Source organism: Phacochoerus africanus, chromosome 11 (genome assembly GCF_016906955.1).
Source record: "Phacochoerus africanus isolate WHEZ1 chromosome 11, ROS_Pafr_v1, whole genome shotgun sequence".
NCBI classification, from domain to species: domain Eukaryota; kingdom Metazoa; phylum Chordata; class Mammalia; order Artiodactyla; family Suidae; genus Phacochoerus; species Phacochoerus africanus.
The window spans coordinates 9,554,775-9,578,299 of record NC_062554.1 but is presented as its reverse complement, the minus strand read 5'-3'; the positions used below and the strand labels follow the sequence as shown (position 1 = coordinate 9,578,299).

At 44.7% G+C, this 23,525-nt stretch overlaps 3 protein-coding genes across 3 annotated transcripts; all 3 read right to left on the bottom strand.

Annotated features, from left to right (window-relative positions):
* Positions 1-6,246: 6,246 nt before the first annotated feature.
* Positions 6,247-7,182, bottom strand: LOC125111858 (olfactory receptor 52A1-like). The gene has a single exon (XM_047753990.1). The coding sequence runs from the start codon at positions 7,180-7,182 to the stop codon at positions 6,247-6,249; it is 936 nt and encodes a 311-aa protein (XP_047609946.1).
* Positions 7,183-14,697: 7,515 nt separating this feature from the next.
* Positions 14,698-18,261, bottom strand: LOC125112067 (olfactory receptor 51I2-like). The gene is given in 4 exon segments (XM_047754327.1): positions 14,698-15,377; positions 15,380-15,704; positions 16,807-16,928; positions 18,222-18,261. Coding segments are annotated over 4 exon segments (1,167 nt in total).
* A 1,188-nt stretch (positions 18,262-19,449) lies between these two features.
* Positions 19,450-20,409, bottom strand: LOC125111972 (olfactory receptor 52Z1-like). The gene has a single exon (XM_047754180.1). It carries the CDS (start codon positions 20,299-20,301, stop codon positions 19,450-19,452), a length of 852 nt encoding a protein of 283 aa, XP_047610136.1. The 5' UTR covers positions 20,302-20,409.
* Between the last annotated feature and the right edge of the window lie 3,116 nt (positions 20,410-23,525).

Below are 23,525 nucleotides of genomic sequence, written 5' to 3'. Positions count from 1 at the left end.
TTGGTGATAGATATAGTTGCCTGGAACTTCTTAAATGGAAATAATGGCTCAATACACATTTTAAATGGAAACGTAAATGGAAATAATTGGCTCAATACACATTTTAATGGAATGGCATATCTCGCTGTGAAATGTAATAGGAAATACGGACAGCAAATTTTCAGAAGAGGCTCTTCTTCCTGTATGTTTTCCAGAGAAATCAGAAACATTTCATTTTTAAATAAAACAGAAATGGAAGCCGAATAGCTTTTATTATGGACGGTGGATGAAGTTCACCAAGTGAGAAGAAATAATTGTAAGTGAAATATGGAAAAGAGAAAATGGAAAAGCCTGGCCAAGTCTATGCTATGTGTGGCATTTTCTGAACTGAGATGGGAGTCCTTACATGCAGGTAGGAGAGAGACCATGGCAGAGCTTGTTGGGCCAGAGACCTGCTTCCTTGGCGCGAGAGTTAACTCGGGTACGTCCGCGCAATGAAATTTCACTGAAACATAAAAATAAATCAGGTTCTGATGTATGCCACAACCACATGAACCTTCGAAACTTCATGCTGTGTTGAAGAAGCCAGCGGTAAAAGGCCGTAAGTTTTGTGGTCCACTCATATGCGATGTCCAGAGTAGTCAAACCCGTGGAGACAGAAGGTGGATGGCGGGGCCATAGACGGGGGCCAGGACAGAATGGGCACTGGCCGCTGGTGGAAATGGGGTGTTTGTAGTGGGGTGATGCAAACGTTCTGGAACTTCACAGGAGTGAGGCTTCCACAATTGTAATACATCGAACATTAGAGATTCTACACCGAAGGGTGAATCTTACGGTGTGTGAGTTACTTCTCCATTCGAAGACAGAAACCTATTTTCACGCTCAGGGGTTCCCACTTGTGCTGGATCTCGTCTGATGTTGAACCCCTCTCATGACTTTTTCCACTCAGTTATTGTTGTCTTCAATTCCACATTTTCTGTTTGACTTTCTAAAACATACCTTTTCAGGCTCTGTTGATGTCTTCCCATTTTGCTCATGTGGTCTATTTCCTAGATCGTGGAGCATTTTTACCATTGGCATTTTCAATGATTTGCCACTTCAATTATTTGATTTTTGGAGATTCCTTTGGTTCCTTGGATTGAGTCATGTTTTCCTCTTTCTCCGTATTTCTCATGTCTTTGTTCTGGAATCTATGCATTTGAAAAAAAAGTAGCCACCTCTTCCATTCTTTAACAACTGGCTTCGTACTGGAACAACCTTCACCAGTCAACTTGACTAGAGGTTCTGGGGGCCTCTTAAGCTTCTCTGTGGGTGTGTCTTCTCTGGACTTGTGCGTGTGATTTCCCGATTAGAAGGCTCTGAACGTGTCTTTGTTTCAGAAGCTCACCCCCATCTCCTTGACCTGGTGTCTCTTTGTGTAAATTCGGTTTCTCTGGAGGAGCAAAAAGCCCCTCAGCTCTTTTGTTCTCAGCAGCCCCCGTACTTGTAGATAGGATGAGGTTCCGTCAGTGCTCCAAGAGAGGGGGGACTGAAACCAGTCTTTGGAACTGCCTGAAAATCTAGTCCTCGGACACACAAGCCAACACTTTCCCTCCCCGGGGAAAAGCAAGGGGTTAGGGGTCTCCCCATCCTTTTTCCATCAGAAGGAGAGGATATGGAGAGGGCTTGTATGCTGGGCCAAACCCTTGCTTTTGTTCTCGGCAGCCACCCTCCTGGCTCCCTTTCCTGCCCGCTCCTCAGTTCAGGCAGGACGGAAACCAGAGCCTCAGGTAGATCCCTGAAAATTCTGAAACCTGGACCCATGTTTTAGTCCTCTCTTTCCATCCTCAGGGAGAAGCCACGAGCTGGGGAATTTCTCCTGAATCTTGCTGCATGCTGCCCTGAACTGGAAGAGCCAACTAAGGTGAGTTAATATGGCCACTATTTTGGATTTTGTTTGGTTGGTTTTGGCACCAGCTTCCACGTGGCCAGCATTACGCCTGCTTGGGGTACAGCCATTTGTTAACTGATTTCTGGATTTTTCAGAAAGAGAATTGCTTCCTTCATCTTTCCGAGTTGGTGTCTGTGTGGGAGTAAGAAAGCGGCTGGGGCTTTCTCTTCGGCTTCTTGCTGCTGTTCGCTCTCTCTTGTTCTTTCTTTTTCGCATTCACATTAATGTCCTTATTTATATAACAATGCAAACATTTATTTTAACATAGCCCCCAGCTTTTTGTGGATAGTAAAAATGTGTAGAGTTCTGTCTTAGTCAGCTCCAGCTACTGTAACAGAATAGCATAATTTAGGTGGGTGAAACAACAGAACATACTTTGTCGCAGTTTTGGAAACTGGAAGTCCAAGATTAAGGTGCCGAAACGGTCAGTTGGGTGTGAGAGCTCTTAAAGGCTTGTCGCTGACCACCTTCTTGCTGTCACCTCACTTGACAGGGAAAGAGAGAGCCCAAGCTCATGGTGTCTCCTTTTAAAAGGTCGCCAGTCCCATCATAAGTGTCCCACTCTCTGAATTCATCTGATCCAAATTACATTTCAAAGGCCTCATCTCCAAAGGCACCATCCCATTGGGACTTAGGGCTGAAACCACGCAGGACCTCGTGGGGCTCCTAGGCGCAAAAGCCTTTCAGTGTACCCCCTTCCTTGTGTGTAGGAAACAGGCGTCACTCGGCCCCTGATGAGCTCCCCTGAGTTGCAAAGGGCAGGTTCAAACAGTTGCTCATCAGAGGCGGGAAGAGATGCGGAGAAGGAGCCATCGAGAAGCCTGAGTACAGCCTTGGGGCAGGGTCCTGGTTCTGCCTCAAGGGAGACACAGCACACTCACTGTCTTTGAGCTCTGCGGGAGCTACAACCCTAACAGGGGGGTGTTAACTACCTGGGGAAGCTCGCTTCCTTCCAGAGAGGAGGTCGCAGGGTGAAGGCCCCCAGGGGTCACAAGAACCCATCCTGGCATCGCCTGACGCCAGCTTAGAAGAAGAACCCCAGTCTGCATCTACTCCGACCCTTATCCGTGGCCCTATTTTCCACTCTCAAACTATATGATCACGCCCTATCCTCTCCTAAAGGAGGGCACAGTCTCCAGGGCATTAGCCTGCGGTGGCCTCCTTCGCCTGGCAAAGTGGTCAAAGCTGCTCCTTTTCCCTTTGCCCCAAACTCTGTCTCCACAATTGTATTCGGCACCAGCGGACAGAGGCTGAGTTTTAGCAACAGGACGTCAGCATGTGAATCTTTGGGGAACATATTAAAGCCCATGTCAGGTGCCTCCATTACTTTCTCAGCATTGCCTTGTCACATAAAAGAATTTAATTAAATTCCAAGGTTTGTGCCATTTTAACAGGAATTCAAATGTATTTTACTTAAATTTTAAAAAGATAATTTTGCTTTTCAGTATTCATTTCAGTGAAAGCATTTCCCTTTATTCTAGTGCTGTTACACAAGCAGGTTAGAGGTGTAAACATTTAGACAGATGAGGCCTTTCCCAGTATTACAGTTGGCTTTATGTGAGCATTTGTGAGCTGAGTCTTTGCGACCTCCTCATTTATACCGAATTGTCAAAAGAGTTACGTCTGGAGACAGCAGTTGGCCCGGGGGGTTGGAGACATGGACAAAGCCGTTTGAATAAATGCCATGTGTTAACCTGACCTTAATAAGAAAGGAACGTTACACCAAAGAGTCTTGTGGAGCTAGAAAAGTCACCTTGGGAAGAGCAGTCTAGCCGTGGAGCCCAGAAGGATCGAAAGGATGGGCAGTATGCGCAGCAGAAGTTAGTCTGTCAGCTCACAAGGTCCCTCCGCCTCCTGCTTTGGTTTCCCCCTCCTTCTCCTCCTTTAAAGGCCTTAGAATAATCCGTGGATTCTCACGCTATTCGAATGTAATGTAAGAGTTACGGCGGCTGTTTAAGAATCGTGCAGACCTCGTGTTTGCACTACAGCAGTGTCCCCCTCTCAGCTCCTCAGGAGACTATTTAGGGACGATTCCATAGAGGCCCAGAGGTTTGTTTGCAGCTCGCTTAAGTTCACAGGGTTATGTGGCGTCAAAATGGACTATCAGTTCAGGCATTTGATTCTGAACCCGTGGGGTTTTTTTTTCAGTTAGTGGTACTATATCAGAGCTAATTCATTCATATATAAATACCTGTTATTTAGGGGCAGTCCCCAGATACTCAGGTAGAACTTGATCTGCGCTGACTACCTGACCTCCGTTCCTGTGACCTGGCGACTCGCCTTCTTAGCCATTGCCTGACTGCGCCTCAAAGTCCCTGGTCAAAGAAGCCCATAGAGTCTTTCATTGTGAGACGCTCTTTGCCTAAAGTGTTTCTCTGTTCAGGCGACTTAGCGTTGATAACCTCCGGGCTCGGCTTCAAACAGCACATTTATAACCATAAAATATCAACGATCAAAAGGCAAATGGTTTAACTTATTTGGATGTGGAAACTGTACTGGAACAGACCTCCAGAAGATTTCTTTACTATGGTGGGACGGAAAGTTCAAGGCGAATTTTAGTATCCATTGGATGCAGAAAAGAACTAGAGTTGTATCTTTCCTGTTGTCTCAGAATGTATACATTTAGGATATACATATATCCTACTCTATCTCCTAGTGGTTCTGTTTCTTTGGGGAATTCTAATACAGATTCCGATAATTTGAGATGATACATAGAAGTGGTAGATGGAAGACAAAATATCCTTTTTTAAATTTAGGTATAATTGGCACACAGTGCGATGGTGTACAACCCAGGGACTTGGCATTCCAGTACATTGTGAAGTGACCGTCATGAGAAGTCCAATAACCATCCGTCACCGTACAGTTACTACATTATTATTGACCGTATTCCTTATGGTGTGTAATATATCCCAGGGCTTTATTCATGGTCTCCCTAGAAGTTTCGAGTTCTATAATTCCCTTTTCGTATGGCCACTACCACTTGTTCTCTGTATCTATGAGTCTGTTTCTGTTTTGTTGTTGGTATGTTATTTTTTTTTTTAGATTCCACATATAAGTGAAATTATACAGTAAATATCTTTCTCTGTTACCGTATTTCTCCTAGCATGATATTTTCTGGGTCCATCCATGTTGTCACAATTGGCAGGATTTCATTTGTTTTTCATCTTTATTTTTAATACTGTTGAAATGTAAAGAGGCAGCTTTGTATGAAGCAAAAGGCACCTGCATCCCTGCATCCCTGCATCCCGCATCCCAAATGTGGCTGATTTTCCATCAAGCCAGGGTGATGCGGCCGTCAGAACACTATTCCCACATTGGAGGAGAGGCTCCTCTGGGACGGTCAGCACAAAAGGCCTCAGCTGTGGGCAGTTCTCCACCCGGAAGAAGGGTGGAGATGTGCCGAATGTTGCAAGCCTGTTCTTCCCAAAGTAAAGATTTAGATACCTGACCACAGAGAGCCCCATCAAGACCTCTTTCTTCATATGATGTCGCCCCTGTTAGAAAATACTCATGGCCTGTTATTGGAAGGTCTCTTGTGAAGTCCTGAGTAATAGAGCCCTTAAAATATTAATTCAGATGACAAACTCATGAGCTGTAAGCACCGTAAATTTCCCATTGTGCCTCTGTTCTCTAAGCATAATATGTGTAATGTTGTAAGTTTTGGATAACACGAAGGATTAAAAAAAGTCATCTGAGAAGGACTGATGCATAAAATGGAACCCTTGAGTCCTCATAGTGTTTGTACCTGTCAGTCCTAAAGAACCCTGGAAATTTATTGAAATTTTTGGACTTTCTTGTCTCATCATATCCGTAAAATGTTATTTTGTATTGTTTTGTTTTGTTTTTGGTAAAGAACATATTAAGATACAATTCCTCTGATGCTATTTTTTTTAATGCACGAGGTCATCAAGAAACAGAGTATGCAACCTACATTCATGGAGTACCTGGACAACACAGAGCAATAATCCTTGGTTATTTTTAAATCCAGTGGGAAATGCAAAATTTGTGAATCATCTGGAGAAGAATTCTTAGAGGATGAAGCGCAACCAGAGACAGAAAAGCAAAAATAAAACCAAAAACAAAAAAGAAAAGGAAGTGATATGTGTTCGCTACTTTGCCCTTTCTGCACCTCTCATTCTTATCACCCCAGCAGGACCCACAGTCCCATCGACTGATAGTTGACATGGGCTATGATGACCCTGGCAAATTTCACAAAAGAGTTGTATAAAGCAACTCAAACCTCTCATTATATGGATTGTGGGTTGTTTTATTTTGACTTGAGATATCGTTAGTATTGCCCAAAAAGTAAAGCCTGAAGGGATTAATCACAGTGGGTTTTATGAAAACAGTTTTAGCACATGGATGCGGATCTGCTTGGTCTTTGCCCCATAGACAAGCGGATTGAGGCACGGAGGGACCACCAAGTAGATGCTGGAGACGAGGATGTGGATGTAAGGGGGGATGCGCCCCCCAAACCTGTGTGTGAAGAAGGAGAAGAAAGCGAGGAGGTAGAACTGCAGGAAGATGCAGATGTGAGGGACGCAAGTGTGGACCGCTTTCAGCCTGGCCTCCTTCTGGGGCAGACGGAACACTGCCACGAATATTTGGACATAGGACAGAGTGATGACGGTGAGGTCACACCCTGCAACAGTGAAGGCCACAAACAGACCGTAGATTTTGTTGACTCGGACGTTTCCTGCAGCCAGCTTCACAATGGCCATGTGCTCACAGTAGGAGTGGGAGATGACAGTGGTATGATAAAGGTGCAGTCGACACTTTATCAGGACGAGGCAGGGGGCTACAAGAATGGCAGCCCTGAGTGTTACCGCAGCCCCAATCTGAGTGACTAGCTGCTGGGTAAAGATGGCAGCATGTCTCAGGGGAGAACAGATGGCCACATAGCGGTCCAGGGCCATGGCCAGCAGGATGCCTGACTCGGTACACTGAAATGTGTGGATGAGCCACATCTGAAGCAAGCAGGCATCAAAATAAATCTCTGAGACATGAAACCAGAAGATCCCAAGCATCTTGGGCACAACGCTGGTACTAAGTGCGATGTCCGTGGCTCCCAGCATGCCCAGGAACATGTACATGGGCTCACGGAGGCTGCGTTCTGACCTGATGATGCTCAGAAGCCAGGAATTTCCCAGCACAGCAGTGAGATACATGGCACAGAGTGGAATCCCGATCCAGCTCTGCACAGACTCCAGGCCTGGGATCCCTATCAGTGTCAACACAGAGGGCGTGAGGATCGTGACGTTGGACATGGACATAGTGTCCTTGGACCTTCCTGATGCAAAGGAAGGAGATGACTCAGTGCTACTGATCTTCTACTTCCTGCTTTTATGCAAAGTCATCGTATTGTCTGATTTTTTGCTGAACTCTAAGATCATACCACCCATCTCATTCAGATTATTGGAAAGACAGATTGATAGAGACACATCACTTTTGGGAAGGGGCATCCACAAGCCGTCTACCCCAATGAGGTATTATGTTCATGGCCAGTTGGCTGACTGCATTAGAACCAGAAAAATCACCTGGGTAATGGAATAAACTGCTGACCTATCTGTTATTTCCTTTCCAGACCTGTGGACAAAAAAAAAGAAAGAAAAAAATTAGATTTGTTTATTTTGCTTGGAAATTGTGTTTTAATTAAAGTTATTTAAATTTTTTTATTGTTATTTCCCCAATACAGTTTTCTTCCTACTGTACAGCATGGTGACTCAGTTACACATACATGTATACATTTTTTTTCCTCACATTATCATGCTCCATCATAAGTGACCAGACAGTTCCCAGCGCTACACAGCAGGATCTCATTAAAGTTTAATGAATCCATCCATATTGTCCATTCTAGCTACTGCTCAAGTACTTAATTATTGTCAATTTTCTTTAGGTCAGGAATGATTGGTTGGAACCAGCAGATTCTCAGACTCTGGTGGGTATATTAGTGTCAAAGATTCCCTATGAAAGAAAATAGTGGTAGAAACAGTTCACACCCAAGAGCATTATCTACCTACCTACCTACCTACCTATCTATCTATCTATCTATCCATCCATCCATCCATCCATCTATCTACCTATCATCTATCTCAGCTCTTCTGTGTAAGACTAGATGCCTTTCAATAGAATGTAAAGTAAGAGCTCCAAAAAAGATCATTCAAATCCATGTATTTTGGCAAAAGCCTGGGTCAAAGTTCCTTACTCCTTTTTTTTTTAATTGCTCATAAAACTGTACTAATTCTTGCTCATAACTCCTCAGCTGAAATCCTTAAAGTTCGTTGTGTGCTCAAGTAGTTGAAATTCTGTAATGCACATTACAGAATACCTAGAGGGAAGAAATCTCTAGGATTTGGAAAAGCCAGTAGCAGCAATAATAGGGTCAAGAAAACACACTGATGATGACAGGATGTGGGCAGATGGGTCACTCAGCCAAACTGAGACTGGTTTCCTGGGTTTAAGTAGTTCATGAGCATGAGATTTGTCCAAATGAGACTCACTAATTCTTTTTTTTTTCTTTCTTTGTCTTTTCTCCTTTTAGGGCCGCTCCCACGGCATATGGAGGTTCCCAGGCTAGGGGCAGAGCTGGAGCTGTAGCCACCAGCCACAGCCACAGCCACAGCAACCCCAGATCCGAGCCGCATCTGCAACCTGCACCACAGCTCACGGCAATGCAAGATCCTTAACCCACTGAGCGAGGCCAGGGATCGAACCCCCAACCTCATGGTTCCTAGTTGGATTCATTTCCGCTGTGCCACGACGGGAATTCCTAATTCTTTTTCTAAATGATTTTAATTTTTTAAAATAAGTTTTATTTTTTTCCGAGGCTCATTCATTCTTAATGAGTTTAGATAATCTGGAAGACATGAGTCAGTTTTTGAGCTCGAGAAAAAGAGATTAATTAGAAAGTAAACAGTGAAGGAAAAGGTCCTTTAAAAAACTCAAATATACAACCAGTTACTTCTTAGCAAGCTCATAAATTATCAACTAACTGTATACAGGATGTCAACAAACATGCCAGGAATGCAAGGACAGCTGTGATTTGTGCTGTTAAACACCAAGTGAAATAATGAAGTCAGGCCACTTTACGACAGGAATCCTCACCAGCTGACATATCATTTTTGATAGACTTAGTGAATTAGCTATTTGATTTTGGTATGTCTGCTCCCCTTAGTTCAGTACTCCCCCAGTCCATAAATCACTGATTCTTTCTAATGGGGTAAATTTTCCTTCATCAAAAAGAAAAAGAAAGTGAGAATAGGAATCCTTTCAGAATAATCACAGTGTCTGACGTATTCAACAGGAAGGCGCTGACAGGTGAGCACTACCTGACAGTTACAGAGAGGGGGATGGTGGGGGGCGGGTGGACGGAGCATTACTGGAAAAGCTGATGGCGAAAAAAATTATGGAGGTAACCTTGGGAAGAGTGGGACTTACTTGTCAGTTGCTGTGGGAGCCTTTGCTGTGCTCACCAAATACCTGGCAGGTAATGTCAGTTCTTCACATGCTGCACCGATCACACATCAGCCATCGACGCTTCTCTCCTCCTGAGACCCCGGTCTCCCTCCTTTGCACCGTGTGTCCTGCAGGGCCTCGTCCTTCTATTTGCATCCTCTGCAGCAGCATCCAGTCAATCCATGAGCTCTATTATATTTGGTGCTGGGTCCATCGGGAATACGTAACAACCTCTCGAATATCTCTTCCGATACCCCTTTTCTCGGCAACACAAACGCGATCCTTCTTCTGTAGGGCTGTCCGAGGTCGCTTTTGTATGGACCTCCTCCAACCAAACTCTTTGCAAGGTCTGACTTATTCTGGGGCACAGCTTCAGTCTTTTGAGTTCCAATTAGGGAGGAGAACAGCAAGCCACCAGTTTTAATATCCCCTCAAGAATGAATGGGGAGGAGGAGTTGTGAACACGGAGGGATTATTAAACCACAAGGGACCCAGCGCGTAGTCATAAGCCCTCCTGAGTCCATCCTCACGGAGCAACTCTGAAGTCATTTCTGTAACTTGCAGACAGCTCTTTGCTCTCCTCTTCTCTTCCCCCGCAGACTAATACAGGAAAATGTACACGTTTTCTTTTTGTTACCTGAGTTGCTTTCTGCTGTTCTCATTTGCAAAATCATCTCAAGTCCACTTAGTTGTAGACATGTTCCTATGCCTATGAATTCTATTTAATTAGATAGACCTATGACCCTTCCTTTCAGTGAGGTGCTTGTGGAAAGAAAAATCCATAGCCGTAATTTGTCTTTTATCACACTTTTACTTCTCGTTCTCCTGCGGTCTCATTGCTCCTATGTTTGTTTTATTAAGGCTGTTTTTGTAAATTTAGTAATAGTCTCTGGATGACTAGCTGTGATAGACATTTCTAAATCCTACCACACTGAGCTCTGAGAAAGGTGTTGCGCATTTGACTAAATTTTTCTCCATCCCTTCCTTTACGCCTTCTCCCTCTTTTCTTCTTCCTTCCATCAGAAAGCAGTTGTTCTATGCCTCATACATGTGAGAGAACCATGCTATGTGCTCTTAATTTAAAGGCAAAAGAAGATAGGATACATTCCTTCCCATTTCTAGAAATGTGGGAAGATAAATTAGTAATCTTTCATTCTGAGAACAAATGGTAATGTCTCAGAAATATTTACGTACATGGGACCTTTCTTCTCGTCGTGTTTCACCTGGTTCCTAGACTTTCTTTTTTTTTTTTGTCTTTTTGCTATTTCTTGGGCCACTCCCTCGGCATATGGAGGTTCCCAGGCTAGGGGTCAAATCGGAGCTGTAGCCACCGGCCTACGCCAGAGCCACAGCAACACGAGATCCGAGCCGCGTCTGCAACCTACACCACAGCCCACGGCAACGCCAGATCGTTAACCCACTGAGCAAGGGCAGGGACCGAACCCGCAACCTCATGGTTCCTAGTCGGATTCGTTAACCACTGCGCCACGATGGGAACTCCCCTAGACTTTCTTATATGTAGCTAACCTGAAGAGAGAACTTGGTGTATGGTGAGACATTGGCGGATTTAGGAAGAACATTTTCAGCTGTCCGAAAAGGACTTCCACAGGGGATGTTAGGGAGAATAAATGATAGGGCTCAAAAGGCAATGCTCTTTCTGAGAAGGAGAGTGAACCAATGATTCTGATTCAGGTTGAATGGAATTGATTCAGAGGTCAGACTGGCATCTGAGCTAACGTTCAGTTTATGTTTATCTCACCAACAAACAATTCCAAACAAATTGGCACTTTGGTTCTCTCCTCTTCTCTTCGACTTTTTTGAAGTGTAGTTAACTTGAATGTGACATTCGTTTCAGGTGTACTGCATAGTGATTTGTACTTTGTAGAGTACACATATACAGTGTTACTCTGAAATATTTCCCGTATTTCCAATATTGCACATCACATCCTTGTGATTATTTTTTAATTTTGTAACTGGTAACTGTCATCGCTTGACCTCCTCCACTTATTTCGCCCCTCACCCTTTTTGTGCTTTCCCAAATTTTATCCTGGGTCCTTTTCAATCTCAAACTATATAAATGTGCTGGTAAGTTGATCTGCTTGGAGTGGGCTGGGGAGGAGTGTGGAGGGTTCCCTAGGCTACTGAATATTTTCAAGGGATCATCAATTCTAATTTGTTTTACAGACATACATTCATAATGAAGCATGTACCATTCTAGCAACCTTGGTCTTCAGCAGAGTAGAATTTATTCGTTTTTTTTTTTTTTTTTTTTAGGGCCACACCCACAGCATAGGGTGGTTCCCAGGGCAGGGGTCAAATCGGAGCTGTAGCCACTGGTCTACACCACAGTTACAGCAATGCCAGATCCCAGCTGCATCTGTGAGCTACACCACAGCTCACAGCAATGCTGGATCCTTAACCCACTGAGCGAGGCCAGGAATGGAACCTGTGACCTCATGGATACTAGTCAGATTCGTTTGTGCTAAGCCACGACGGGCGCTCCTGTGAGACTTATTTTCTGATCAGAAAGACTGGTGTTAAATAGAGACCCGTTTTATAAAGATCCTCTTAAAGAAATATTTGGATATCGGAGTTCCCGTCGTGGCGCGGTGGTTAACGAATCCGACTAGGAACCATGAGGTTGTGGGTTCGGTCCCTGCCCTTGCTCAGTGGGTTAACCATCCGGCGTTGCCGTGAGCTGTGGTGTAGGTTGCAGATGCGGCTCGGATCCCGCGTTGCTGTGGCTCTGGCGTAGGCCGGTGGCTACAGCTCCGATTCGACCCCTAGCCTGGGAACCTCCATATGCCGAGGGAGCGGCCCAAAGAAATAGCAAAAAAGACAAAAAAAAAAGCACAATCTATGAAGAAAAATTTGGTAAATTGGACTTTATCCAAAAAAGAGAGAAATATTTAGATATCATTACATGACTAAAATTAGAGGGAACAGAGGTGAATAAATACTGTCCTGATGAATCTCAAAGGAGAAAGTGGTTCATGTAAAAATCACCTGCTATCATTCGTATTCCAATTTTAAAAGCGGATTTGAATTTAATTTATAGCATTCCCTATCATGTGATTGGTTAAAGGATGAGTTTTGAATCGTCCAGTTTCAGATCTGGATTCTGCCACTTACTAACTCTTCGATTTAGGGTGTGATGATTGTACTCTACAGGCTTCCATTTGCGTATCTGTACCACCTAAGAGTACTGATAATGACTTCATGTATTTGTCCCGTAGGTTAAGTTGTCTTCATCTAAGTCACGTCATATAGAGATTTTGTCAGATTTATGACTTTAATTTTGATGCTATTAACCTAAAAAAATCAGAACATAAAGACATTGGGAACTTTGTGTGATTCACAGACTTTATCAGATTTGTTAGGGAAGAAAATGCCTGTAATAAAACTTAAATGCTTTTTGAACAGACTCTACCAGAAACTCTGCTAATTGCGTTACGTGATCATTTTATTTATTTTTAAGCTCTCGAGGGTAAACTCTATTTTATCTTCTATTTACCAATGAGAAGAGTTAAATTCAAACAGATCAAGTCATTGGCAACATTCCATAGATATTCATAGTGAGATAGCCAGGGAGTTCCCATCGTGGCACAGTGGAAATGAATCTGACTAGGAACCATGAGGTTGCGGGTTTGATCCCTGGCCTTGCTTAGTGGGTTGAGGATCTGGCGTTGCCCTGAGCTGTGGTGTAGGTCACTAGCGCAGCTCGGATCCCGTGTTGCTGTGGCTGTGGTGTAGGCCAGCAGCTACAGCTCCGATTCGACCCCTAGCCTAGGAATCTCCATGTGCTATGGGTGCAGCCCTGATAGGACAAAAGACAAAAAATAAATAAATAAATAAAATAGTGGGATAGTCAGGATTTGAACTTAAATCTGATTTAACTTTTCAACATAAACTAGCAGACTTGGTTTTTGCAAGGAGACTTTTTCATTGTCTGGCTTTGATAAATTTACATAAATTCTTTTAGTTTCTTAATTTGTATAATGAGATTAATAATGCTATCCAGTTTATAGTATTTCCATGGAGATTACAGATAGTACTGTTATGAAATGGCTTTTGAACTGTGTGGAAGGGTTAAGGACTAAGCTATTAAAAATATCCTACTCCATTTTCATAATGTCACTGAATTGAGCGCTCTTAATCTATGATATGTGAAAAATATCATATCAGTGTATTGAGTAAAGTAGATAAAAACCGCACATGTGCATGTGTAAATGATGCTGCTTTTACCTTATACCCTCATTTATTCTAAGACAGGGACCTCTCTTAACTGACTGGTTATCCTTGAAGACTGAATGACTTATGAAGATATTCACAGTAGTTTGTGGAATGTCAAAATCAGCTGGGGAAAAAAGGCTAAGCCCCATGGGCCCTATAGAGGGATTACATGAGTTGCTTCTCCTCTGCATTCCTTCCCTTGAGCAGAAGTAGGTCTACTACTAAAGGACTCAGGTCACCCAATCCACCCCCTCTCTGCCCTGTTTCATGGGTGAAAAATGGCATGTGCTCTCAGGAGCCGAGTCCAAGCTTCACACAGTCGTCCAGGTGGACCCAGCAGCCCTCCAAGCAGCCACAGGGCCTTGCCTTTCTTCCCGGTGCTGGGAGGGCTGCAGTGCCCTACATGCAGTCCCACCACCTCTCCAAGTGGCCACAGGGCCTTGCCTTTCTTCCTGGTGCTGGACCTCAGGGTGGCTTTGCCCAACCAGTGGCTGGGCCATTCACTCCCCAGGAAGAACCTCTGCCCTGGGACCCTCCTCCCCTCCGGCGTCTCCTTAAAGGACACGGATCCTGATCTGATCCTCTCTCCTCCCTTCCGCCCTGTTTCCACATGGATCTTCCTTACAGCCTCAGTTGGACAAGAGTCTTTCTCCAGGTCGTTTTCGGGGAGAATTTCTCCTCCGCATGTAGATGCGTTTTCGGCTTGTTTGTGGGGAGAGGTGAGCTTCATTTGCTCCACTCCCCCATCTTGATCTGACTCTCCCATTAGTGTCCGTTTTAAAAATCAGTACAAAAACCTCATACATACGAAGTAAACAGATTATCGGAGTGAACTTCCATCTACCTATCAAGCAGCTTCAGCCGTTATCATTCTTTCATTTTGTGTTAACATTATGCCATTCTGTATCTTCTATAATTCCACCCACTCTGCAGCCCAGTTGTTACTGTCGTTGCTGCTCTTTTTATCGTCATTATCTAGAGGTTTAGAGGCAAAACTACTAAAGTTGAATGTTCACTCACAAGCAGTAAGAGCCTGTGGGATCTCCCCCTTTGCAAGGCTGATATCCAGGCAATAAAGTTCGATCCAAGTCCCTGTGTTCTCAGGGAGTCCTCTGAGATACCGCACCCGTCTTTCTAGACAGTGTACGAGCAATGCTGTGGCCAATTTCCTTGGTTTTGATGCTGTAGACAATGGGGTTGACCCCAGGGGGGAAGAAAAAGTAAACGCTGGCCATGGCCGTCTGGAGGGGCAGAGGTAAATGTTGCCCAAAACGATGCAACAAGGAGAGGCTGACCTTGGGCACACGATCCACCAGCCCAGCAGAGACGAGGGACACACACGTGCTGAGAGCCCCCCACCGCCCTGCCCCAGAGGCCACCCCCAGAACTGTGTGAAGAGCCAGCACGTGGGAAATCGCAGTGAACAGTGAGTCCAGCCCGAATGTGAAGGAAATGACAGACAGACCCAGGGTCCTGTTGGGGCGGGTGTCTCCACAGGGCAATCTGATCAGATCTGAGTGGAGGCAGTAAGAGTGTGTGGGGACGTTGTGACCACAGAAGGGCAGACGCTTCATGAGAAGAAGCAGTGGGACCATGAGTGTCACGCTTCGTAAGGCAATGGTGACACCCATCCCGCTGATGCGAGAAATTGTCAGAACGGTGGTGTATCGCAGTGGGCGGCGTGTGGCCACAAGGCGGTCTACCGACATGGCCAGAAGCACACCTGCCTCCATGAGGGTGGAAGAACGCATGGAAAACATCTGGAGCAGACAGCCACCAAGCTGATGTCACTGATGCCAAGGAGGAAGGTGCCCACCACGGTGGGCGTGGTGGGAGCAGAGCCACCGAGTTCCACAGAGGCCAGCATGGCCAGAAAGCAGTGCACGGGCTGGCGCAAAGCAGGGTCAAACCGGATGAGATGAAGAAGGATGCCGTTGCCGAGGAAGATAGTGACGTGTGTCACACAGAAGGGGGTTGACATCCAGATCTGCCCGGCTTCCAGCCCAGGGATGCCCACAGGAGTGAAGGTTGCAGGCGTGAACTCAAGGGAACCATTGAAAAAGTCATGGAGAGACCTTATCCGAAGATCGTGGGAAGTGCTTGGGGGCTGGAAAATATAGATTTCGACTCAGTTGTTAGACCTCAGATCCTGAGCTCCAGATAATCATTTAAGACATTTCTTACAAAAGAGAAGGAGAACTTCTTTCTGAAAGAAGGTGGTTGTAAACCCCAGGTATGGAAGAGAAAACTGATTATATGTGTGAATACATGTACCTGAGCTACATGCCAAACACTACTGGGTTTGGTTTTGTTTTGAGGGTTTGGCCGCCCTGTGGTATAGGGAGTTCCTGGGACAGGGACCAGATCGGAGACACAGTCACGATCTAAGCTGCAGCTGCTACAGTCCCAGATCCTCAACTAAAGGTGCGGGGGCAAAGATGGAACCTGTGACCCAACACGCCCAAGACTCTGCCGATCCCATTGCGCCACAGAGGGAACTCCAACACGTCTGTTTAATAGAAACCTGTGCGTTAATATACGTATCGATCTGGGTTATTGATGGCAGTGGGAAGCAATGACAATAAGCATCAAGATGACAGCTTCAGGTGGACATTGAGGTCTGAAGGATCCTGTGGTTTGCACCAGCGTGAATGAGTGGCAAAATTAAGAGAATACAGGAATAAAGATAATGCATGGTTCTAACACCTAATGGACTTGTGGTGTTGGGGAAGTTACCTAAGTTTGCTGAGATCCAGGCATGGGATATAAACACAATAATGATGATCCAGGGTAATGTCTGTAAATTATTTAGTATTACATTCGAAACACAGTAAATATTCAACTCGTGAAATGAAAACAATTTAATGTTAGAAACAAAAACAGTTTCTCCCAGTTGCTTTTTTTTTTTTTTTTTTTTTTTTTTTTTGTACCTCTGTGCCATTTCTTGGGTCCTTGCATGGCATATGGAGGGGTCTCATTGGAGCTGTAGCCACCGGCCTACTCCAAAGCCACAGCAATGCCAGATGCGAGCCGTGGCTGCGACCTTCACCACAGCTTATGGCAACGCTGGATCCTTAATCCACTGAGTGAGGCCAGGGATTGAACCTACAACCTCATGGTTCCTTGTTGGATTTGTTAACCACTGCGCCATGATGGGAACTCCGTTTCTTCCAGTTTTTAACATTTTCCCCTCTCTGTTTTCCACTTACCAGTTCACTGTTTCTGCACTTGCTATCCATCAACAATAGCGAAAGCTTCTCTGTATTTTGCAGGAAGGTCAGTATCTCTCGCTGGAATCTGGGGTCAAAGCTGAGAATGTCCCATACACGAGCTGAGTGTGATGGTGGGGCTGAGGTCAGGACGGGGGTTCTTTATCTGGCAACAGGGTTTTTTCAGACGAAACGTCTCCTCCTCTGTAGCAGAGCCTTGGGTGTTGAGGTAAGGGCCACAGGTAGACTTCAGGATTGGCTCTGGCTTGGAGATGGTGATTGAGGGTGAGGTTTAGGGCTCTTTGTAAAGTACCACCCACTGACCGAGAGTGAATGTTTTAACAGTCAGCTTTCGGAATAAAAATGCCCTTATCTGTACCAGTCGCCAAGTTCTTTGGTTTAAGTACACCCACTCGGAGCGATTTCAGGCTACCAACGTGGTGCCACTAAACACAGGGCTGGTGTGTTCATGACCAGCTTTCCTACACGGGTACAAGCCAGGACCAGCCCAGCCCTGAGCTTGAGGATCGCTGGTCCCAGGTGTCAGGCACTCGGGCACAGGTGGGACTGAGCACAGGCCCCTCGGTCCCGGCACCCCCTCCGTCACTGCTTCCTGTCCGCTGGGCTGTGGGCAGAGCTGCTCCCTCCCTTCATATGTGCTTAACTGCCTGGGAGGGGAGGCAGGATGAGACGGGCTTCTTCAAGGGGCAGTTAACCACGCGTGATGATCCTTGGAAACGTCCGACATGTGTGTGAATGTGTCTCTTAACTGGGAATTACACTGACTTTCTAGATCGTCTTGAAGAGACTTATGACCCTAACAACGAGCTATGTGCAGGGAACATAGTCCCTTTCAACAATTCAGCGATGTGGCCTTGAGCAGCAGGGGGACGTCTGAACTCCCTTTCAACATCTGCAAATACCCAGACCCTCAACCTGGAAGTGTCCTTCCAATGAAGACGATGGATTCCCTTGCTTTCCTCATTCCTCTCCCACCCCATGTGTTCTCCCTGTGCATTTGTCATTTTCTTATTTCCCCACTGCCGGAATCAAGCAGGAAGAAGTCCTTTTCCTCAAGGCTCGTGCCACTTAATGAGCTATTCTGTCCTCGTGCTGGAATCCATTTACTCTCTCACTGCCCTTGATTCCTTGAAGAGTGGTGCCCCCGCATCGGAGTTGTCGTATTTACTGCAGTTGTTGTCAGCGCCTTCTGTGACACCAGGGTCTGTCACATCATTGTCCTGTGGGTTAAGGACCGCAGGGCTGGATTCAGTTTGGTGGACTGGGTTCTTCAGTGTCTCCGTTCATAAAAATTGTCTTCGTTTTTCAAAAACATTAAATGCTAAATACACCAGATGACATCTTTAGTTAGTTATCAAATCAATGAGAAAGGTCCTAAAATAGTTCCTTCGTACCGGTGGAGAGCCAGTGTTTGTGTGGCATGGTCAGTGTCATGCCGTGAGTGTGTAACAGGAAAACTGAGGTCTCTAACCTCAGAGGTGTTGTTTTTTCCTTAATTCAAAAAATATATGTCCTTGCTGAAATTAAGGCGAATATATATATATATATATATTTCAGCCACAATAGTTATCCAAGACTCCAAGGGCCAAGGAGCCATCCTTTCATTTCTTACACTGAGTGGCATATGTGTGTGTTGTAGAGAAACAGAGAGAAAAGCAAAGCTAACGGAGAAAGGCTGCAAATGTTCAAGAGGGTGCCTCAAAGGTGCTTGGTTATTTTTTTGGTTTGTCTTTCTTTAAGGGTCAATAAGCTTACATTGCCCAGTCTCATGGCACAGGACGATGCCTTCATAAAGGAGAGATTATAAAACACATGTTGTGAAATGAAAGGATTGAGGTGCCGTCTGGAGACAGCGTCTAGATGGTTCCATTTGGTGTGTTGAGCCATTTTTATACAAGATTATATGTAAATATTCTATTGAATCCCTTATTGCCCTTGATGGTTTTTTTGGCCTGGATCTGTAACTGTTCAATCCTTAGTCCCTCCATGAGGTCCCCATTGATGATTTGGACTTAAAATCCCCACTATGTAGAAAATTAACTCAATAGATATCTCCTAGGCGCCTATTTCATATTGTAGTCTTTGTGCAACCCCAGTGACTCAGAAGATACCTGGTGTCAGAGCTCCTATTTTAACCTAAGGCACAGATGCAGACAGGACATTCCTGTGACACGGTGGCTTCACGTTGTTGTGGCAGTATTTGACGGTTGCAGTCAGACTCCTGTTATTTCAGCAGAATTTCCCCTGTCAGTTCGAAGGCTCAGGGACACCCCCTCACGTGCATGGCCTGCGGGGGAACCGTCCTTCCGGGTTAAACCCTAAAACATGTTTCTCTCTTCTCAGAGTTACCTCGACACTTCCCTTAGAATACGTTAAAGAGGTGATGGTAGGATTCTAGGGGAACTGAGAAGGTGATTAATTCCCAATATGCTTTCTCAACATCTTTCCGTTCGTTAGGAAAATCCGTTGGCCTTGGGCATTTCGGGCAGATTCTACCCTTTTGTGTGTGTTTGAGAATCTTTGTGGATTTTATTTGTTCATCTTCCTCGTGGGAGCAGAGTTTTCAACAGTGTATTGTGTGTTTTATTCAGAAGCAGCCAGTCTTTGGCATGATGCTTCATGTTAACAACGGGCGGTGGAAACGGAGGAGAAACCCCAAACCACTCGCTGTTGCATCTGTTTGGTCCTCACCCCATAAATCACGGGGTTGAGCATCGGGGGCACCACCACGTAGAGGGTGGCTACTAGGATGTGGATGTGATGAGGGATGGTTTCACCCCCAAAGCGATGGGCAAAGAACGAGAAGAATGCTGGGGCGTAGAACAGAAGGATGACACAGACGTGGGACCCACATGTGTTCAGGGCTTTGAACCGGGCAGGCCAGGAGGGTATCCGAAACACGGCGCAAAGGATCATCGTGTAGGACGTCACGATGAGCACGACATCCAGCCCTGTGGACAGCAGGGCCACGGTCAGGCCGTAGACGATGTTGACGCGGATGCTGTCACATGCCAATCTGGCGATGCCCATGTGCTCACAGTAGGAACGGGCAATGACGTTTCTCCCGCAGTATGCAAGTCGATGTACCAGGAAGATGAACGGGAAGCATATGACGGCGCTCCTGACCACGGCTGCCGTGCCAATCTTCCCAGTGACGGAGGTGGTTAAGATTGTGGTGTATCTCAGTGGGTGACAGATGGCCACATAGCGGTCGAATGCCATGGCCAGGAGAATAGCAGACTCTAACACAAAGAGGAAATGTATGACAAACATCTGGGTTACACAGCTGCCAAAGGATATTCCCATGGAGTGGAACCAGAAGATGGCCAGCATCTTGGGGGCCGTGGCTGTGGAGAGCAGGACATCCGCTAGGGCCAGCATGGACAGGAAGAGGTACATGGGCTCCTGGAGCCGACGCTCGGTCACGACCAGGAAGACCAAGAGGAGGTTGCCTACGACAGCCAGGATGTACATAAAGCAGATGGGGACGGAGAGCCAGGTGTGCACACCTGCCAGTCCTGGGATTCCGAGCAGGAGGTACCACACATCCTGAGGGCGGGTGTGATTGCCAAAGGGAAGAGCCATCTGGGGTGGCTTATTGCGGACCCAGGCCCTTTAAAGAAAGACGGCAGGGCTGACGGAGGATCCAGAAGCACCACCTGAGGGTGAAGGGTGTCTGGACAGATTTCTCTTTCGCTTATGTTCTCTGTGAAAATACTGCGAGATAGATTAACCTAAAATTATACTCCACAGAAAAAGCAAATTTTGATTCTTGAAAAAAAAAAAAGTTAACCTTCATATGTGTTAGAGCACCCTACATATATTAAGTTATTAAATCTTCGCAATAGCCTATTGAAAAGGCCTTTGCAATCATCCATGACACGGCTGCTATTATTAGACCTAGAGTTGAAAAAAAAGCAATTCCCAGACTTTCTTCCTCTTCCCCTAGGCCCCTCAGGGTTCACAGTCTGGGTGAATTTGAAACCTCTGATTTTAACCAATACCACCGATAAAACTGAACTAGGTACAAAAACATATGATCGGATCTTTCATTGATCGTATCCCTGAGTAAAGCAGACACATTTGAAGTTAAATGACACTGCTTATGGAAGAGGGATGGAATTAGAGTTTGACCAAATTGACTTCAAGCGATATAGCACATAATGCCCTCTTCAGCACTGATGAACTATTGATGCTAAGCGGTATGCTAGCGTTGAGGATACATACGTCAATTCAATTGCTGCCTGCTTATCAACACATTCCTTAAAATTGTAGAATGAACACCAAAAACCTAAACTATGTGCAAAACCAAATTGAGTTGGGTTCCTAAATGACTATGCCTACCATGTAGTGATGGGAAAACTATTCTATCCCACTTCATCATTGATTGAAAATTAGACTGTATCCTTTGTATTTCTAAATGTCACCATGACAGCGATAACAGTGTTTTCTCATTATAAAGCCAGAGTCCATAGTCCTTCAAAAAAGAGGGGTTTTTTGGTTTGTTTATTTGTTTTTGTTTTTTATTGGTGACAATTTTTCTTTAGTTCCCCCCAAAAATGTGGATAGAAGCAAGGAAGATGCTGGGTTAAAAAGCAGGGCAGGAGATACAACATTTGGGTGGTGGTGGTGGTGGGGTGTGTGAGTGTGTGTGTGTGTGTGTGTGTGTGTGTGTGTTTGTACGTAACACATAGATAGAAGTATAGGTGTAGACCTAGACATAAAAATAGTGGATGACAAGTGGCTCCCATCCTCCCTCCCTCCTTATTCTCATATAAAAGCTTAAATTTAAGATAAATGAATTTAAGACAAATTTAAGATAAATCGAAATGGTATGTGGGCTTTAAAAATGATGACTTCTTCATCCCTTGATTCTACTGCAGTTCAGTATATTAATTATTGCACAGTATAGTTTTACTGCCTTTACTTTTATTTTATGAAGTATTCAACATCCTGACCTCTTATTTTACGTAATTGAAATGTTTGGATTCCATTTTTTGAGTTATCGTTTAGAACGTATAATACTCAAATAGTCAGTCCATTATGCCTTTCCCTAATTGTTGTGATTCTTTACAAATACTGTAATAAAACTGAGATGCTTAAGTCTGTGGATCTATTTTAATTACTGAAACCAGTTTAACATACAGCTGAAATGATGCCTCAAAATTTCCTTAAATGAGGTTTTTATGTTTCAGAGAGTGCGAGAAAAGATTAATTTGGGAGCATGCCTGGCTCAGATCTATTACAGAACCGTGTATGTTTGTGAAGTGTAGTTGTGGGGAGGGGGCTTGGAGTGAGTGGTTTCATAAGGACATTAGGGTTGGGGGAGAGAAGAGCCTACATGATAGCAAGAAGCATAGACGTGAAGACGGGAAGGAAAGAAAACAAATGTTGCCCATTTTCTTCCACCTGTTCCAGGGACCTTTGGAGACACCAGGGGTCTGTTTCATTTTATTGGGTTTGGTTTTAACTGTAGCCTTGTTGCCTGTAGTGACTCATATGTAGGTCCTGGGGCAGCATCCTTCTCTGTTGTTACTGATGGCCGCGTCTGACTAAAGCATGAATGTATGCACACAGGCAGCATAAGAAACAGTGTGATTCAAGGACCAAGGACTGCTTAGAACTGGATTCAAATACTGGTTAAGTCATATTCTGACTACGGCTATTAAAAACGACTTAATTTGGAGCTTAGTTTTCATTTGTAAAATACCTGCAAGTAAAGGTCAATATAAAATGTGACTCAATTCTGAAGTTAGTATTTTAGGATGGCTGTTACATAACTCAGATATATTTCTATCCCAAGAAGAGATGAAAGTGGGTCACTTGTGAAAATACCTTCATTAAGATCAAAATAATTGTTATTTGGACAAGTTTAATTCTCTGGACTTCAGGCTCATGATCCACTAAACCGATATGAATCGGTTTATGGTACCCACAAAGGTTAGGACTCACTTTCTTATATGATGCATGTGATATCAATGAATAGTTTTCACCCCGACTCTGTCTTCCTTTTACTTCTAAAAGGTGCAGGCAGTTTAGCAGAGTAATGGAATTTGGGCTTAGAAATGGAGATTTCTTCTTGTCACATCGCTGGTGTACCATCTTTGCTAAATACAAAAGGGAGTTAAACTCTCCGGGTTTCAGCTTCTTCATCCGTCTCGCCCAGTACCTGGCATATCTTACACATTCCGTGAATTCCATGGGGAAAAACCATGCGTATATTCGTGTATATGTACACACACACATTATCTTTAATTACTAAACTTGCTCAACTGCTGAGCCTTTTGTTTTATTTATTTTATTTTGCATTGTTGTGCCATGCCTGCAGCATGTGAAGGTTTGATCCTGGCCAAGGATCAAACCTGTGCCAAGTCATCATAGTGACAATGGCAGATCCTTCACCCACTGCACCCTAGGAGAACTCCTACTGAGCCTTGCTTTTAACTACTGGTTTATAAGTTTAAATATCGAAGGGCAACATGCAGATCTTCATGTAAAAAAAGAGACAATTGCATAAACACATTCTAAAAGGAAAAAAAAAGATGCCCTTTGCAGAGGACCTGTTTAGTAAAAAGAACACAAACTGCAATTGCAGATCACATCCAGCGAAAGCCATATGCAATACCTCATAGGTCAAGGTTGAGAAAAATGCAAGATGTTTAAGTTCTAGGAAGACTGAGCAACCTCTGCAGTGTCCT